Consider the following 19,820-nt stretch of genomic DNA (forward strand, 5'->3'; position numbering starts at 1 on the left):
GCTTATGCCTGCTATCATGAAATTTATAAAGAAAAGAGAAGACTGTCTTGGAAACAGACAATTCTTGAAGGATTTCCGAAGAAGAAGAAGATTCCTTGTGCTTCCAAAAACCACCAACGAGTGCTGAGCCAACAATGAGTGATGAACTACCAACAAGTGATGAACAGTCAATGAGTATGCATTTAGTCAATGATGATGAAGAATAAACATTCTTTAACATTTGTATGATATAAACATTTTCCATATTATTATAATTTGCTTGATTTTAAAGGCTGTGTTTTCACTTCTTTGGATAAATAAATCATTGTTTAAGCATAAACAATGATTTATTTATCATTGTGTATAATTTTGTTGATATTTATTTAACATTACTATGGCAAAATTTCATTGTTGAGAACATAACCCCTGTTTTTCACATTATGTCTATGGAAAATAAATTCCCGCTTTACGAACACGTGCTAGGAACAAATTAACTCGTAAAGTCAGGAACTACCTGTACTGATCAGCAAATAAAGAGTATAATATTGAAATTGGTAGGTGATATAAATATTGGGATGGTGGTTAATAACAAAAGTAATGCTGAGAATTTTCAGAATGATTTGGATAGAATTTATGGATGGTTGCAGAAATGGCCAGCATTACATTACATTTTCCAGCACTGGCAAATTAAAATGCTGCAAATGTAGGGTTCTACGTGTGAAAGATAACAGAATAGAATAACCTGAGAATAATTTATATTCTGGTTGGGATAGAGCTGAACAAGCTAAACAACTGAGGAAAGGGACTTGAGTTCTGTTATACAGTCAGACATGAAGGTTAGTATGCAGTGTAAGCAGGTGGTCAGAAAGGCACTGTGTTTTATGAATTATTTACCACACCTTTGTATCTAGGGAGAAGGAGGAGTTTATAGTTTCATTATAAAAACCGATGGTGAGACTGCATTTGGAATTTTGTGGATTGGAGTGTGTTTTCTTTCAAAAAGAACAGTAAGGGAATGTCTATATGAGGGAGAGAAGCAAGTGCATTTGGGAATCCCTTCTAGGGTCTTTGTTTTTGTAGAATATAATGCAAGTTCTCATATCATCAAGCAGTAGAAGGAATGTATTGAGCATTAGTGGAGCGTGGTAAAATTTATACTCTATATATTAATATACAGTATATGTATAATAATAAAATAACATTATTATACTATATGAAAATTCTTAACAAATAGGTTTTAGACTATGTATATATTAAGTGCAATAGCATCATTAATACACAGCCATTTCTGAATGCGCCTCCATAGCCAGGTGAGCAGGAGCTGCAGTGCGTAGCACACGCTTCTTGATTAGACCGGGGTTCGAGCCCATGACCACCAAATACGGAGGATGCGGAAAGATCAGGGAATGACCACCGCATATTCCCGGAGCAATATGGCCTTAGTTGCTAATGCTCCTAAAAACCAAATAACAACAACAACAACCATTTCTGAATAAACAGAATATTTTTAAGGCAGCATCGTTTTAAGTTATATCTCATATTGTGAATACCTTCACAACGAGTTGCCATGATATTGCACTACTTCGAATAAGTAACGCTTCACATAAGGAGAAGACTAATGTTACTTATTCTCAGATAGGTACCACCACTCAAACGGCATCATTTCAGGGCTATTTGGCCCTTCTTCGGTGGGCGGGTAGGTACCCAAGTTATGCAATGATGGCAAAACAGTTATGAAGTTACTTATTCGAAGTAGTGCAATATCATGGCAACTCATTGTGAAGGTATTCACAATATGAGATATAACTTAAAATGATGCCGCCTTATAAATATTCTCTTTATTCAGAAATGGCTGTGTATTAATGATGCTATTGCACTTAATATATAAACATAGTCTAAATTTGCTCGCAGCTTGAGGCTTTAGCCCTAAATGCATCTTAGTCCAAATAGGTTTTATTAAATTCGTATATAATAAAAGCTTGATACTACACTAATTTGTTAGCAGGTGATGTTTCAGGATTCTTTCTGAATCCCATTTTCAGACCATAAATGCTGTGGGGGGGATGTAAGAACATCATCACAACATGAAAATTATGAAATTAATTAAGAAATTAAAACTAACTTTAAGTTAAGGAATGTATACACTTGCATTACTATAACGTTGAGAATACAGAAGATTTAGAACTCTATAGTCAAGTTAAATATTAAATGGAAACAACAACAATTATACATACAAACACTTTGGAGGAATGGACTTCTTACTTCCTGCACTGTAATACAAGAAACAAAAACTTGCTTTATGCAGGGCTATATAAAGAAATCCAGGTAAGATACTGCTTGAGGTTATCAAGGCCAGATGGATAAATATCATGTACTACTTTAGAACAAAGGTTGAATATGGCAAACTGGTTCCAGGCTAAAAACTTGAGCCAGGGATTCTGTTGGAGTTCCAGATATCTGAGTGGCTTGCCATCTCAAAGGACCTAATGCTGTTCACCAGGTAGTATTACTTGTTATGTGTTATGGGGGGATATGGAACATAGTCATTTCCTTTTGTATTATTGTTTTGAAAATGTTGAAATATAGGCTGTCAAAATTTGATCTCTGTTTTTTGTTAATGGAAAGGTTACTGAAGAGCTTAATAAAAAAGGCTTCCTTAAAGGTTCTTCTTTTGTAGTTTTGATCTGTAGTGAGTACAGATGTGTCCTCGAATTCCCAGAGATTGCCACATTGGAAGGCATGGTAGGCTGTGTCTGATTTGTCAGACTCACTGTATTGCACATCATTCTTGTGTTCTTCAAGTTTTGACTGAAGATGCCTGTAGGATTCTCCTATGTATACGGCTCCACAGCTGCACCCGGCACCTCCGTAGCCAGGTGGGAAGGAGCAGCAGTGCATAGCACACGCTTCTTGATTAGACTGGGGTTCGAGCCCGTCACCACCAAATACGGAGGATGCGGAAAGGTCAGGGAATGACCACCGCATATTCCCGGAGCAATATGGCCTTAGTTGTTAATGCTCCTAAAAACCAAATAACAAACAAACAAACAAACAAACACAAACCACAGCTGCATCTTATGTGGTATATTGGTCCTCTTGGGTTACCTTCTAATAATTTGAGCATTTGTTTACGGGAAGACAAGCTGCTGAAGAAGGCTTAAATTACCAGAAGATAATCCAAGAGGGCCAGTATACCACATAAGGCATGGCAGTGGAGACATATACATTGGATAATCCTATAGGCATCTTCAGCCAAGACTTGAAAGAACAAAGAATGATGTGCAGTGTGGTAGATCCAACAAATTGGATACAGCCTACAGTGCTTTCCAATGTAGCAATCTCTGGGAATTTGAGGACACATCTTTACTCAGTATAGATCAAAACTAAAAAAGAAGAACCTTTGAGGGAGTCTTTTTTTATTAAGCTCTTCAGAGACCTTTCCATTAACAAAAAATAAGGATCAAATTTTGTCAGCCTGTATTTCAACATTTTCAAAACAGCAGTAGAAAAGAAAATGAAGAAATGGTTAGATTCCATAACACCCCACACTCCCATAACATGTAATACTACCTGGTCAACAGCAGAATAGTGCCAAGCCCTTTGAGACAGTACATCACCCAGATATCTGGAACTCCAACAGAAACCTTGACTTAAGGCCTGTAACCAGCTCACCATATTTGACCATTGCCCTAAGGTTGTATTCATCATTCATTCATTCATTTGACCTCGATAACCTCGAACCATATCTTACCTGGTTTTCTTTATATAGCCCTGTACGAGGCAAGTTTTTGTTGTTTGTATTACAGTGCAGAAAATAAGCAGTCTGTTCCTCCAAAGTAGGCCTGTATCTGATTTGTCAGACCCACGTCATGTTTAATTGTCATGTTTCTATTTAATATTTAACTTAACCATAGAATTCTAAATCTTCTATATTTTCAACATTATATTAATGCAAGTGTATACGTTCCTTAACTTAATGTTAGTTTTAATTTATTAATTAATTTCATAGTAATTTTCATGTTGTTGAAGGTGGGGTTTGGCAAGAATCCTGAAATGTTACCTGCCAACAAATTAGTGGTATTGAGCTTGTAGTAGTAGTAGTAGTAGTGGCATGTGATGCAAGAAAGCAAGTGTATGAGCTTATGCAGCATCAGCCAAAAAAAAAAAAAAAAATCACACCATTCCCTCTAAATGCCTGTCCAGTTCCTCCTTAAATTTATTCAACCTATCAACTTCCACAACAACAGATGGAAGTTTGTTCCAGCAATTAACCACCCGCTGGCTAAAGGCAAATTTCCGCACATCTATTCTCCATCTGTCTTTTCTTAATTTGAATTTATGCCCCCTTAGGTTCGTAATCTGAAAAAGTAGAAGGATCCCATCAGAATTCAGCATGCTCAACCATTCAAGGCCTTATATACCTCAATCAGATCACCGCTCAATCAGATCACCTAGTCTCCAGCCACTGCAATTTGCAGAACTTAAGCCTATCTTGGTAAGAGGATCCCTTCATTCCCCTCACCAATCTTGTTGCCCTTCTCTGTACACGCTCAAGTAAATCTACATCCTTCCTAAAATGAGGCCTCCAGACCTGTATGCAGTACTCAAGGCGTGGCCTGACCATTGCCTTATACAGAGGGATAATCACCTCCTTTTCCCTGCTAGCAAAATTCCTATATATCATTGACAAAACCCCATGACCTGCCCTGGCAGCATGTCTGCATTGCTCAGAAAACTTCATATCTGACTGCACAATTACTCCCAGGTCTTTTTCATTTTCTACCACCTTAAGTGTAGTACCACACAGTTGGTATGTTTCTCTGGGGTTACTTCTGCCCATATGCAGTACTTTGTATTTGTGAAGGTTAAACTTCAGTTGCCACTTCTTAGCCCATCTGCCCAAATTATCTAGATCCTGTTGGAGTAGCACACTGCCATTACTGTCATTAACAACCCTGCCAACCTTTGTATCATCTGCAAACTTCGACATTAAGGCTGATATACCTTCATCAATATCATTGATAAATATACAAAACAACAGTGGACCTAACACCGAACCCTGTGGGACACCACTAATAACATTAGTTCAAGAAGAGCAGCACGCATTGATTACCACCCTCTGTCTTCTCCCACTTAACCATCCTTTTATCCATTGTAGCAACTTACCCTTAATACCATTCTGCTCCAATTTGTACAATAGCCTTCCATGCGCAACAGTGTCAAAAGCTTTCCTGAAAGCCAAATATATGATATCAAAATTATTTTCTGCATCCAGTTCCTTTGTAACCACATCATAATATCTTATCAAATTTGTCAGACAAGACTTTCCCTTAAAAAACCCGTGCTGTGTCTGAATTATTGCTGCAGTCTTGTCTAGATGATCCTGCAATGCATCTTTAACCAGTGACTCCATTATTTTACCAGAACAGAAGTTAAACTAACTGGTCTTTAATTACTCGTGTCACTCTTCGATCCCCCTTTGTGAATTGGGGATACATTTGCATATCTCCAGTCCGTGAGAACCTCCCCTGAGTCCAAGGATGCTCTTATAATTATGGCTAAGGGTTTGCTTTGTTGCTTTGCCGCCTCCTTTAATATAACTGGATAGATCCCATCCACCCCAGGTGCTTTTCTTATGTTTAACTTCAACAATTTCTCCTCCACTTTGCTTTCAGTTATTTCAAAATCATTAAGTATCCTGCTACAATTTGATAACCTTCTGCCATTTTCAAACCTTAATAATTCCTCATGTGTGAATGTAGAGGCAAAATACTCATTCAGTTTGTTTGCTATCTGAGCAGGATCATCAACAGTTGAACCATCGATGTCAAGTGGACCAATCAGATTCATCCCCTTCCTTTTAGAGTTTATATACATAAAGAAATCCTTGCTGTTTTTCTTAGCATCTTTTGCCAAGGATTTCTCGTAATCTGCCTTCGCCTGCCTAACCTCCTTTGTCACCTGATTACAGACTAGCTTATATCTGCCATAGGCTTCTGAGTTGCTTGATAATTTATATGCATCCCTTGCATTTTTCGTCTCTATTACGAGTCTCATTAGTTCATTAGATAACCATTTAGGCCTAAACCTTGAACAATATTTCTTAATAGGTATGAAACTTTTAGTAGCATCCACGATTAATTCCTTGAATGCTTCCCACTTAGAATTTACTGTTGGTAACATCGTCAGTTGATCCCACTGTACAGAATTTAAAAAGTTTCTGAGACCACTGTACTCACCTTTACGGAAGCAAAAACCCTTTCCTTTACCCCTGATGGTAATTAAATCTTTAAGTAAATCCCACGTCAGTACACTGTGATCACTGCCACCTAGTGGTTCTTTTATCTGCAAATTCCTAATACATGAATGATCACTGCTGATAACCAGATCAAGAGTATTACTTTCTCTGGTTGCCTCTCGAACATGCTGCTGCAGAAAACAATCATCCAATAAATCCACAAAAGTCTGACTAGTGTGTGAGTGACCAACCCAGTCAGTATCTGGGAAGTTAAAATCCCCCATTATAAGACATTCCGATTTACTAGCCCACTCTATTTCTCTGTATAATTGTTCATTGTACTCATTCGAGTCATTAGGCCTATAACACACTCCTACTCTTATTTTTGCTTTCGCAGTGCTTATGTTACACCAAACTGACTCAACAGTGCACTGTTCATCTATATCAACTGGATGCACTTCTTTTGATTTTATGTTTTTCTTAATTAACAGCATAACACCTCCTCCCTTTCTATCCTGTCTATCCTTTCTGTACACTTTGTACTCCCCAAATTCCAGTTCAGCATTCCTTATATCTGTGTGACACCACGTCTCTACTATCCCAACAATATCCGTCTTTGATGTCTTGACCAACACTTCAAATTCATCAAATTTATTTACTATACTTCTAGCATTGGTATACATGCAAGCATACATGCTCCTACTCCTATTCTTAGTTACCCTAACACATCCCATATACCCACCTATTTCAGGATGACTGCCATCCGTCCCTGAAACCCCCAACACCCCACGCTCCAGGTCGCTACTTATTCTAATAGAAATTGTGCAAGAATCACCTTCACCTCTGCCTACGGCTACTGTTAAACTATTAGTCCTTGTATCCCCCCCCAAGCTATCAGTTTTCCGACCCACCTAACACTGCCTCGATAGCATCAGCAAATATTCTCGCACCCTTTCTATTTAAGTGTATCCCATTCCTATAGAAGTAGTCTCTCCTGTTAACAAGTACAGTCCAGGCTGAAAAAAATTCTATCCCTTGAGCCTCGCACATTCTTTCCAGGGCCGAATTGATCGACAAGGCTCTCATCATATACTCCCTTCTATCATGTCTGGGGAGAATTGCAGACACTTTCAAATTCAACCCTAATTCTCGGCTTTTGTTCAACAGTGACCTGTACTTGTTAAGTAATTCTGCCGGTCTCCTACTCCTAATATCATTAGCATTAGCATTAGCATTAGTAGAGGCATTTGATGCAAGAAAGCAAGCTTATGCAGCATCAGCCAAAAAAAAAAAAAAAAAAAAAAACCCCACTTCCACTTCACCCCTCTGTTCGTTCAAAATACCTGTCCAGCTGAGCCTTAAACTTATTTAGGCTATCAACCTCCACCACAAGGGATGGAAGTCTGTTCCACCAACCAACCACCCGCTGGCTAAAGGCAAATTTCCGCACGTCTATCCTACATCTGTCTTTCCTCAATTTGAATTTATGCCCTCTCAGGTGATTTTTCTGAGCTAGAGGAAGAATCCCATCAGCATTGAGCATGCTTAAACCATTCAAGGCTTTATACACCTCTATCAGATCACCTCGCTGGTGCCTAGTCTCCAGACACTGTAATTTGCAAAACTTAAGCCTTTCTTCGTAAGAGCACCCCTTTGTTCCATTCACTAATCTTGTTGCCCTTCTCTGTACTCGTTCCAGCAGCTCTACATCCTTCTTGAAATGAGGCCTCCAGACCTGTATACAGTACTCTAGGTGTGGCCTGACCATTCCCTTATACAAGGGAATAATCACCTCCTTATCCCTGCTGGAAAAATTCCTGAAAATTAGTGCCAACATGTACAACTATATCACCTTTTGTGCCCTTAAAAGGTGATATCCGCTCTACAACGTCATCAACCTTTGCCCCTGGCAGACATACCCTGGTTCTGTTCCACCTATCCTTTTTACAAAGCATGTTTCCCGTTTCCCTGACAATAGAGCCACCAACAACTACTAGTTCTTGTGGGACCAGTGCATTCTGCCTTGGAGGTTGCCACTGTGTTGTGTGATGACCAAGTGCAAGCTCTGGCGTTGATGTGGACAGCTGAGAGCCTGATGGGCCCCTCAATTTAGATCTTTCGAGGGCATCCACCCTGTCCTTCAAACTCTCATATAGGCCCATAACAACGCTGAGTTGTCGCCTGATTTCCTTACATCGCGCACACACAAAGACATCCCCCATGGCAATGTCATGTTCCGTTCCAGAGAGTTCGGCAAACATTTCACAAGTCGCACATTTTTTTAGGCTGTGATGCTTTGGAGAATTACATATGAGTTTAATAAAACCTGTTTGTTAAGAATTTTCATGCCATAATAGTGTTATTTTATTATTATATATATATTAATATATATAGTATAAATTTTACCACATAGATAGAAACCAATCAACTTCCTTTCCCAATTATATTGTAGTGAAACACCTTTTCAACACTAACCATATTGCCCAGACCACACTCCTTTGCGATTTCTTGGCTCCTATAAATTTGAAAAAACATTTAAAGTAGCAAAAATTCACATATAGTATGAAAGTGAAAAATTCACTGGCCACTGTGCTAAAAGCATTTTTAGAAAATGGCTTGCAGCACATCTTTGAAAAATTATTAAGTTATTACAGTGTATAGGTTGTCAAGTGCTACTATGAAAAAGAAACTAATTCCAAGGCTAATATTATTTCCAATTTTGAATAACAGGTACAGTCTGCATATTTTTCGATTTGTCCCATCGTTGAAAAACTAAGTACATTATAATTATTTTAATGAATGATTTGTTACTAAGTGGCATCGTTCTAATATAATGTATTTGCTAATTTTTCAGGTACCTAAAACTTATTGGATTGTAGTAGAAGATAGTCCACGTAAAACAAATCTAGTAACAAATTTTCTTAAAAGGAGCAATATTTTCTATAAACATCTTAATGTACCAACTCCCCCAGATTATAAAATGAAAAGTAGTGATCCAAACTGGCTGAAACCTAGAGGAGTTCTTCAGAGAAATCTTGCATTAGAATGGTTACAAAATTCAAATATAGAGAAGAATAAAGGTGTGGTGTATTTTGCAGATGATGATAACACATATGATATTGAACTCTTCAAAGAGGTAACTTTCACGGGTTTTTTAAATAGAAATATCTCATTCTAAAATATTTGTTTATTATCTCTTTGCTTTTATAAGTCACATTCAGATGTTTGTGCATTAACATTTTTGCAAAAAAAAAAAAAAAAAAAAAATATATATATATATATATATATATTTAATTTAATATGTAATATATACTGAGTTGCCAGTTTATTAGATATGCTGACCCAGTAATTAGTAGCAACTCCTTAAGTCATTGGACTGTAGACCCCATAAGGTGCCAAAAGCATTTCACAGGGATGCTGGTCTGTGCAGATTTGATAACAGCCAGCACTCCCTTCAACCTTGGCAGATACTTACTGTTAGCACCTTGTTCGATCTCATTCCATAGATGTTTTTATCAGGTTGAGATCCAGTGATTGAACAATAGTGAATCGTGTTAAATGAAAGTAACACACCAGCATGGTTTAAATTTCCTGGAAAACTCAGAAAGTATTTGAAAATTATTAAAGTCTCAGAGAAATCTTATGGAAATTTGCAGTTACGTATCTTTTATTAGTTACTGAAAGATCCTTTATATGACCATTATAATATTTCCATTGTAATGATCATATAAAGTCTTCTCAGGCTCTTGGTTATATTTCAAATATTGGAAAAGACATTTTGGTCTCATCTCAACTGTTGGAAGAGGCCAGTATTGGTTAAAAGAAAAAATTACAGGTGGAATTTTTGCAATCCACACAGAAGGCACTTCTGTGTGGCAATATTGGAATATTGTTCAGAAACAATATTCCAAATGATTATGTGCTGTACACTCGGATGTATGGGATTCCACAGCAGACAACCCAAGAGACACCTTCTCCTCACCACTGATTATTGTCAATGGTAAATGACAACAACATACTGGTTGAACACTGGAAACGAGCGTGCTGGTCAGATGAATCCAAATGCTTGGTGCAACATGTCAGTTGATGCCTTCGTGTGTGGCACAAGCAAAACCAGTCCATGGATCTATCATGCATGGTGCCCACTGTCCAGGCAGGTGGCGGTGGTTGCTTAATATGGGGCACGTAGTAGTAGTAGTAGTAGTAGTAGCACGTAGTAGTAGTGGTGGCATCACATGCCACCACTACTACTACTACTACGTTTTGCTGGCAAGAACTGGAATCCCTGGTGCTTATGGACCAATGTTTCACTGGTGAGGTCTATTGTCAACTCTTAGGAGACCATATGCACCCTGCCATGTTGCATTTTTTCCTGGACAGAAACAAGTTGATAATGTGCTATGTCACTGGGTATGAGTGGTTTGAGGAACACAGTGAAGATATCACTCGTCTCGATTTGCCTCCAAATTCATCTGACCACAATCCAATGAAACACCTGTCGGATATTTTGGAATGGGAAGTGAGGTGATGGACATGTTACAGTCATCTTTTCCAACACTGTGGGAAAGTCTTGCAGGCAGCATGGCTGCAGATCTTTACGGACATCTTCAGACATCTTCAGACATTTAGTGGAGTCAATGCCTAGGTGAATAGCAGCTGTTATCTGGAATGTGGCCCAACATGTTAGTAGGTAGGTGTTTGTAATTTAGTGATCACTCAGTGTGTGTGTGTGTGTGTGTGTGCAAAAAAAATTTTATTCTTTGAAGTGTATGCAAATGTGCATATTTAAAATTGATAACCTTAACAACAGTCTTTTAAAGTAGAAAATGGAAGTCTAATAAATTTGTTTATAATTTATGTCTAAAGCATTTTTTATTTAAATTTTCATCAGAATTAATATATTTTTATTTTTTTGAAAATAAAAGGTGTAAAACAGCATTTTTTAAATAATTAATTTTATTTTTAAAATTATTTATTATTAATTATTATATTTATTATTTATTAAACTAAGTATTGCAAAAAACTACAAAACATTTTTTTCCCCAAAAATTAAAAAGAAAGTTGGCCACCTGTCAGGTGACTGCCACCATTTTTGCTACTTTTTTCGGGTGCTGCCAGCACTATATTAAAGCGTAGCACACGCTTCTTGATTAGACCGGGGTTCGAGCCCGTCACCACCAAATACGGAGCATGCGGAAAGGGCAGGGAATGACCACCGCACCGGAGCAATATGGCCTTAGTTGCTAATGCTCCTAAAAACCAAATAACAACAATAACAACTACATTAAAAATAAATTTTTGTGCAATTTTTTTAAAATTGGTATTGCAGCAGCAGCTAACTGTTATGACTGGATGCATATGTCAGTTGCGATTCAGTTGGCAAAGCTACACAGAATTAAGTGTCGGGGTGCACTTAGGAGTGTGACTATCCAAGAACATTAAGTATGTTTTCTTTTTTTTAACTCTTTGTTTCAGTTTGGGTTCTTGCCTTATTTTTCATTTTATTTTGAAAGAAGTTTAACATAGCATCACATTCTTGGTTGACTCTAAATTTAATGAAAATTTAAGGTACTTAAAATTAATATAAAATAATCATATTTTGGAAGTCATATGACTTTACATGACAAAAATCATAAGCCTTTAAGTGGCGCATTACTTCTGCTAGAATATAGATGACAAATGACTCTGATTATAAACCAAAATCAAAGATTTTTGTATGTAAAATATCAAAAGTATATTTTATTTAGAGTATCCTAAATTCTTCTTAAGTTTTGACTTGGACAAGAACACAGTCTTTTGTTAACCTTCCATCAACTTCAGTCCTGCATACATGCCTTTTCAACCACCAGATTAGATTATTTTTCAATAATAACAGTCCACACAGTAAAACTATGCCACAGTTAGGAAGAAAACTGAATTTTATTTATTTTGTTTGTGTGTAAAAAAAAAGGGGCCAATGCAATAAAGCTGCATTGCAACTAAAGAAACTTTTTTTTTTTTTTTTAATAATTTAGACTGTATTATTCATAATCTTAAACAATAAATGATAAAGCTCCAAGGAACCACTTGTTAGTACATTTCTTTTTTATTTTCTGGAACTGCTGTTGTTGTAATTGTTAATACTAATAGCAGAGTGTTATAATATTTTCTATTTAGATGAGATATACCCATAAAGTATCTGTGTGGCCAGTTGGTTTGGTTGGAGGGCTAATGGTTGAATATCCATTGGTGCACAATGGAAAAGTTGTAGGATGGAATACTCTATGGAAAAAAGAACGACCTTTTGCCATGGATATGGCAGGATTTGCAGTAAATCTTACTCTACTTTTACAACATCCAGAAGCAAGATTTAGCCTGAATGTGCCTCGAGGTTACCAAGAAACTCAATTACTTAAACATTTAGTTAAACTGGAAGAGCTGGAACCCCGAGCTGATAATTGCACGAAGGTAATGAATTTTATAATTCATATTTAAAACCTAATTTTATTGAAATCTTAGGTTAAACCATAATAATTAATGAGAATTTAAGCTATTTGTTATTACATAATTACAGATGAAATAATTAGCTGTAGTTACATCTGTAATTATTACATAATTACATGTGTAAAATCATCTACAGCAGGCCCCCGTTAAAACACGGTTTGCTTTACGCTGATTCGCTATAACGCTGTTCTTATATTATAACCCATATCTGACTATAACGTGGTCACAGATCACATTTTTAGCATATTTAACGAAATCATTTCATTTGATGGAGTCGATAGCTTGAAAATGAATATAAAAATACGGTTAAAACGTTTCCCATGCTCAGTGAAATTTTCTCGCACGCTAATTTAATTGCAGTACAGTGACTTGTTACGTAGTTCCGAGAACAACATTTTAAAAAATGATCAAGTATATTGCTTGTAATATTTGCCTTATATGCATTTATCTGAAGTCTAGTCATCACTCAGTACAGTATTAGACGTCGTGCGTAACGGACAGTTTACTCAAGCATTGTATTGTAATTAATACAACCAATGCAGTTACATTTTTGAAGAGTTAATAATGGCCGATAAGAATGAAAAAGCAACAATGTCTAGGCGCAGTATGAAGACTATAAATGTAAGAAAAAGACTAAATTTGAATATTAAATTAGACGTTTTGAAGCGAATCAATTCCAGTCAACAAGCGGATGTGTGCCATAATTTAGGACTTGCAAGTTTAACTGTAAGAACAATTATAAAAAAATAAAGAATTAATTTTGGCAGCTGGAAAGATAGCTGTTCCACTGCAAGCAACTAGGGCTAGGCCAGCTATTAGGATTGAAATGGAAAAACTTTAACTAATTTTATTGAAGATAATATCCAATGCAGAATTCAGTTAAGTTAAATATTATTAAAAAAAAAAAAAGAAAAAAGAGAGAGAGAGAGAGATTAGTCTATATGATGATCTGAAGAAAACTCACCTAAAAAAAAAAAAAAATTGGAACCATTTAAAACTAGTAAGGGCTGATTGAATAGATTTAAAATCCAGGGAGAAGCCACAAGTGCAGATCAAGGAGCCGAAAATTTCAAAAAAGAACTTGTTAAAATTATTGAAGAGCGGTATTATGTGTTATACTTCTCAACAAGTTTTTAACATAGATGAAGCAGGACTTTTGTGGAAACGAATGCCTAAAAGAAGTTTCATATTGAAAGAAGAAAAAACATGCTAGGTTTCAAAGCAGCGAAGGATCAGTTGACTTTATTGTTGGGTGGTAACGCTGTGGGGAATTTAAAATTAATACCCCTTTTAGTTTATTTGGAAGAGGGCCAAAGTTCAACCCAAAATCGACACATTTTTCACGATTAAATTCATCAATTAAATTAAATCAATTTAGATCAATTAAATCCATGATTTTAATTGGAATTTTAAGTTTAATTTTGATACTTAAATAGTTACCACATAATTATATACGTATGTAATGCAGAATATTTATATGTACAAATAATTGAATATTAAATATTTTGACCGACATTTGTGCATCTTTTCACTACCGTTTATTATTGATTAGGAAATATCATATGGCACCGACTGCAACTCACAAATACATATGTTACCTTATGGGAATGTGGCGCTCGCTTAGCACGGATTCACTTAGCGCTCTGTTTTTCCGGAATGAATTATCAGCGTTAAGCGGGGGTCACCTGTACTTGTATATTACAGATTTCATATCATTCTCAGATGCTGTACAACTAAGAATGTTTGTATAGGGTGATCCTAGTAGGGTTTATTTCCATATATTATAAAGGAAAGAATGTAGCAACTTGATAGACAATTAAACATCTAAAGATTAGATAATTGTCACTCATAAAAGATAATTTCTTTGAGATGACACTACTTCAAGTTGTTCTGTGTCAAGCACTTCTAGGTTTTTGTCTTCTTTGCATTCCCCTTAATGTGGGTACCTGTACCTGGTTATGCTTCTGGTCCTCGGGATTAGCATCACTGGGATCCAATGTCCACAGCCTGCGTTCCTTGCTAGCACCATAGGAATCTGGCATGTTTGCCATACTGAGACCTGTGGAAACTCTAAAAGGAAGATCCTGGTGGTTGGTGGGGGACCTGCATCAACAGGTGGTCCTGGGGATGGCATGCCCAGGATAAATCAGCCAGTGTATTCACCCGCAAGAGTCAATCATGTCAATGACATTCTCTACCCTCGTGATCTGAGGTATGGTGTCGGTAATGAGCATCCCCTTCATTGTGGTTTAGGGAGCCCAGGCACTGAAAAACAACAAAATTTTCATGAATCTTGATAATCTTAAGTTCTTCTTCTCTAGGGACCAACATGGTCCCTACCAGAAAGTTATACCATTGAAACAAATAATGGGGACCCAGAACTGAAAGTATCAGGTCCAACACCTAAATACCTGATAATTCATTCCACCAGTGAGAAACCTATAGGAAAAATGTCACTTGGGGATATCCTATTCGCATTCTGGGGACATCCTTATTAAAACCAAATGTGAGGAGACACTCAGACCAGCTCCCCTGAGCCACACGTTGGAATATCAGGAAATAAATATGCAGACTGTGCCACTAAACATCCTTCCAACACAGAATTATCACTACGTTCTATATCCTGACTACAAATGTAATATATGATATGAAAAATATGTAGGGAACAATGGATAATTTCAATGGGAAGCTCAAATGCATAATAAACTCCTTCAAATTAACCTCTACCTTAGTTATGGACCTCCAGCTTCTGTGTAAGCAGAAGGAGGAAGTAATCTTAGAGTGCAAATTGGCCACAGTCAACTTACCCACCTCTATCTCCTCACAGGTAATTATTATTATTAGCCATATGGCGCAAGGAAGCCTGAGGCTTATGCTACACCAGCCAAAAAAAAAAAAAAAAATTCTGAATTACCCTGAGAGAGAGAGAACAAAGAAAACAAGAGTCAGAAGTAGAAGGGAATCACCAAGAAAGAGAAGAATGATGATATCCAGCTCGGGACCCTGGGGAGGTAATGGTCCTCCACAATGCACACAATGCAACTCTCCACTTGCAATGAAACATATTCTTGTTCTCTGTACAATACTGGCCCGGCAAGTCTCATTCAAATTTCTGCCAGACCGTAAAGAACCCCTGATACTCTACCATATCATAGGTAAATGATGCTAATCTGCTGGAGTTTTACCACTTTATTAAACAGATAAAATTACATGATCGTTTTTGACTGATGTCACAACAGTCACAATGCATGTGTACCATTCATACCTTTGATAGGTGCAATATGGCCTATGTAGCCCATGCACCAAAAAAAAAAAAAAATAACAACAACAATAACCCTGAGCTACCTGTTACTGGAGAATACCAATTATGGTAACAACCCCCAAGACACGGAACTCATACCGAGCTTTATCTCAGAATGGAACCATCTTGAAATGTCTAAAGAGGAGATCTATTCTGAACTGAAAACTCAATGAGTGGTAGCAGCATAATGAATATTCATGTGTAGGGGTAGGAATCTAGTCCCTTCAAGAAACCATATCCTTACATGCATAGATGTTTGGAGACACTGGAGTTATCCAGTGTCTCCAAACATCTTTTTATATACATATTTGTAGCAGTGCAGATGGGCTACTCTCACAGCCCATCTGCACTGTTTAGAGAACATCATATCTGCCTGCACAATAACCCCCAGGTCCTTTTCATTCTCTACCACTGTCAGTGTAGTACCACAGAGTTGATATGTTGCTCTCGGGTTGCTGTTTCCTATATGTAGTATTTTACATTTGTCAATGTTAAACTTCATTTGCCACCTCTCAGCCCATCTGCTCAACCTTTCCAGATACTGTTGCAGCAGCATAGAGTCAGTAGTGTCCTTAACAACGGTGCCAACCTTTGTATCGCCTGCAAACTTGGACATTAAGCTTAATATACCATCATCAATATCATTTATAAATAGAGAAAACAATAATGGACCCAACACTGAACCCTGAGGGACTCCACTAATAACATTAGTCCACTATGAGCAGAGTCCATTGATTACCACTCTCTGTCTTCTCCCACTCAACCATCCCTTTATCCATAGCAGCAATTTGCCTCCAATGCCACACTGCTCCAATTTGTGCAGCAGTCTTCCATGTGCAACAGTATCAAAAGCCTTTCTAAGATCCAAATATATAATATCAAAGTTATTCCCTGCATCCAGTTCTTTTGTGACTGCATCATAGTATCCAATCAAATTGGTCAGGCAAGACTTTCCCTTAACAAAACCATGCTGTGTCTGAGCTATAACTGAAGTCTTGTCTAGATGATCCTGCAGTGCTTCTTTAACCAGTGCCTCCATTACTTTTCCTGGAACAGAAGTTAAACTCACAGGTCTATAATTACTTGTGTCAGCCTTTGATCCTCCTTTGTGCATTGGGGTCACATTTGCACATCTCCAGTCCATGGGTACCTCCCCTGAGTCCAAGGAAGCTCTCATAATTATGGCTAAGGGTTTGCTTACTTCCTTTAATATAACTGGATAGATCCCATCCACCCCAGGTTCCGTTCTTGTGTTTATTTCTCAACAATTTCTCCTCCACTTTACTCTCAGTTATTACAAGATTATCTAGTTTACTGCCAGAGTTGAACACACCTCCGGCCTTCCCCTCGCTGAATAACTCGTGTGTGAATGTCAATGGAAAATATTCATTTAGTTTGTTAACTATCTGAGCAGGATCATCAAGAGTTGAACCATCGATATCAAGTGGACCAATCTGATTCATCCCTTTCCTTCTAGAGTTTACCTAAGTAAAGAACTCTTTGCTGTTTTTCTTTGCATTCTTTGCCAGAGATTTCTCGTAATCTGCCTTCGCCTACCTAACCCCCATTGTAACTTGGTTACAGATCAGCTTATATCTATCATAGGCTTCTGTGTCACATGTTAATTTATATGTATCCCATGCATTTTTCTTCTCTGCCATATGTCTCATTAGTTCATCTGACATCCATTTAGGCCTAAACCTTGAACAATATTTCTTAGTTGGTATGTAAAGCCTAGTAGCTTCCAAGATAAGTTCTTTGAATGCTTCCCATTTTGAATTTGCTGTTGGTAACATCATCAGTTGGTCCCACTGTATAGAATTTAGATTCTGTCTCAGACTACCATAGTCACCTTTACGAAAGCAAAAACCCTTCCCTTTACCCCTGATGGTAGTTACCTCTTTGAGTAAATCCCACTTCAGCACACTGTGATCACTGCCACCTAGTGGTTCCTTTATCTGCAGATTCTTAATGCATGAAGAATCACTACTGATAATCAAATCAAGAGTATTACTCCCTCTAGTTGCCTCCCGAACATGCTGATGTAGAAAACAATCATCCAATAAATCCACAAAAGCCTTGCTAGTGTGTGAGGGACCAACCCACAAATTCCAGTAAATAACTGGCCTACTCTATTTCCCTGTACAATTACTTATTATACTCATCAGAGTCATTAGGCCTATAGCACACTCCTACTCTCAATTTTAATCTCCTAATACTTATGTCACACCAAACTGACTCGACACTGCACTGTCCAACGTTGTTGACTGGCTTCACTTCCTTGGATTTTATGTATTTCTTAACTAATAACATAACCCCTCCTCCCTTCCTATCCTTTCTGTACACATTGTACTCCCCAAATTCCAGTTCTGCATTCCTTATATCTGTGTGACACAACATCTCTGATACCCCAACAATATCTGCCTTTGATGTTTTGAGCAATACCTCAAATTCATCTACCAAACTCCTAGCATTGGTGTACATGCAAGTATAGTAGTAGTAGTAGTAGTGGCATGTGATGCAAGAAAGCAAATGTATGAGCTTATGCAGCATCAGCCAACAAAAAAAAAAAAAAAAAAACACACCATTCTCTCCAAATGCCTGTCCAGTTCCTCCTTAAATTTATTCAACCTATCAACTTCCACAACGACAGATGGAAGATTGTTCCAGCAATTAACCACCCGCTGGCTAAAGTCAAATTTCCACACATCTATCTTTTCTTAATTTGAATTTATGCCCCCTTAGGTTCGTAATCTGAATAAGTGGAAGGATCCCATCAAAATTCAGCATGCTCAACCCATTCAAGGCCTTATATACCTCAGTCAGATCACAGGTGCCTAGTCTCCAGCCACTGGAATTTGCAGAACTTAAGCCTCTCTTGGTAAGAGGATCCCTTCATTCCCCTCACCAATCTTGTTGCCCTTCTCTGTACACGCTCAAGTAAATCTACATCCTTCCTAAAATGAGGCCTCCAGACCTGTACGCAGTACTCAAGGCGTGGTCTGACCATTGCCTTATACAGAGGGATAATCACTTTCTTTTCCCTGCTAGCAAAATTCCTATATATCATTCACATAACCCCGTGACCTGCCCTGGCAGCCTGTCTGCATTGCTCAGAAAACTTCATATCTGCCTGCACAATTACTCCCAGGTCTTTTTCATTTTCTACCACCTTAAGTGTAGTACCACACAGTTGGTATGTTTCTCTGGGGTTACTTCTACCCATATGCAGTACTTTGCATTTGTCAAGGTTAAACTTCAGTTGCCACTTCTTAGCCCACCTGCCCAAATTATCTAGATCCTGTTGCAGTAGCACACTGCCATTACTGTCATTAACAACCCTGCCAACCTTTGTATCATCTGCAAACTTCGACATTAAGGCTGATATACCTTCATCAATATCATTGATAAATATACAAAACAACAGTGGACCTAACACCGAACCCTGTGGGACACCACTAATAACATTAGTCCAAGAAGAGCAGCACCCATTGATTACCACCCTCTGTCTTCTCCCACTTAACCATCCTTTTATCCATTGTAGCAACTTACCCTTAATACCATTCTGCTCTAATTTGTACAATAGTCTTCCATGCGCAACAGTGTCAAAAGCTTTCCTGAAATCCAAATATATGATATCAAAATTATTTTTTGCATCCAGTTCCTTTGTAACCACATCATAATATCTTATCAAATTTGTCAGACAAGACTTTCCCTTAACAAACCCATGCTGTGTCTGAATTATTGCTGCAGTCTTGTCTAGATGATCCTGCAATGCATCTTTAACCAGCGACTCCATTATTTTACCAGAACAGAAGT

General features: G+C 37.6%; 1 protein-coding gene across 2 annotated transcripts in view; it reads left to right on the forward strand.

The window, feature by feature from the left end:
• Positions 1–19,820, forward strand: part of LOC150084801 (galactosylgalactosylxylosylprotein 3-beta-glucuronosyltransferase 3-like) — an 84,695-nt gene that overhangs the window by 52,058 nt on the left and 12,817 nt on the right. For both annotated transcript variants that reach the window (XM_090375555.1, XM_090375556.1), the window contains exons 4-5: positions 9,072–9,353; positions 12,374–12,664. In XM_090375555.1, coding sequence (XP_090231681.1) covers positions 9,072–9,353; positions 12,374–12,664 — 573 coding nt within the window. The remainder of the gene's footprint in view (positions 1–9,071; positions 9,354–12,373; positions 12,665–19,820) is intronic.

This window comes from Mastigoproctus giganteus, chromosome 6 (genome assembly GCF_048544385.1).
Source record: "Mastigoproctus giganteus isolate SK-2022 chromosome 6, ASM4854438v1, whole genome shotgun sequence".
NCBI lineage: Eukaryota > Metazoa > Arthropoda > Arachnida > Uropygi > Thelyphonidae > Mastigoproctus > Mastigoproctus giganteus.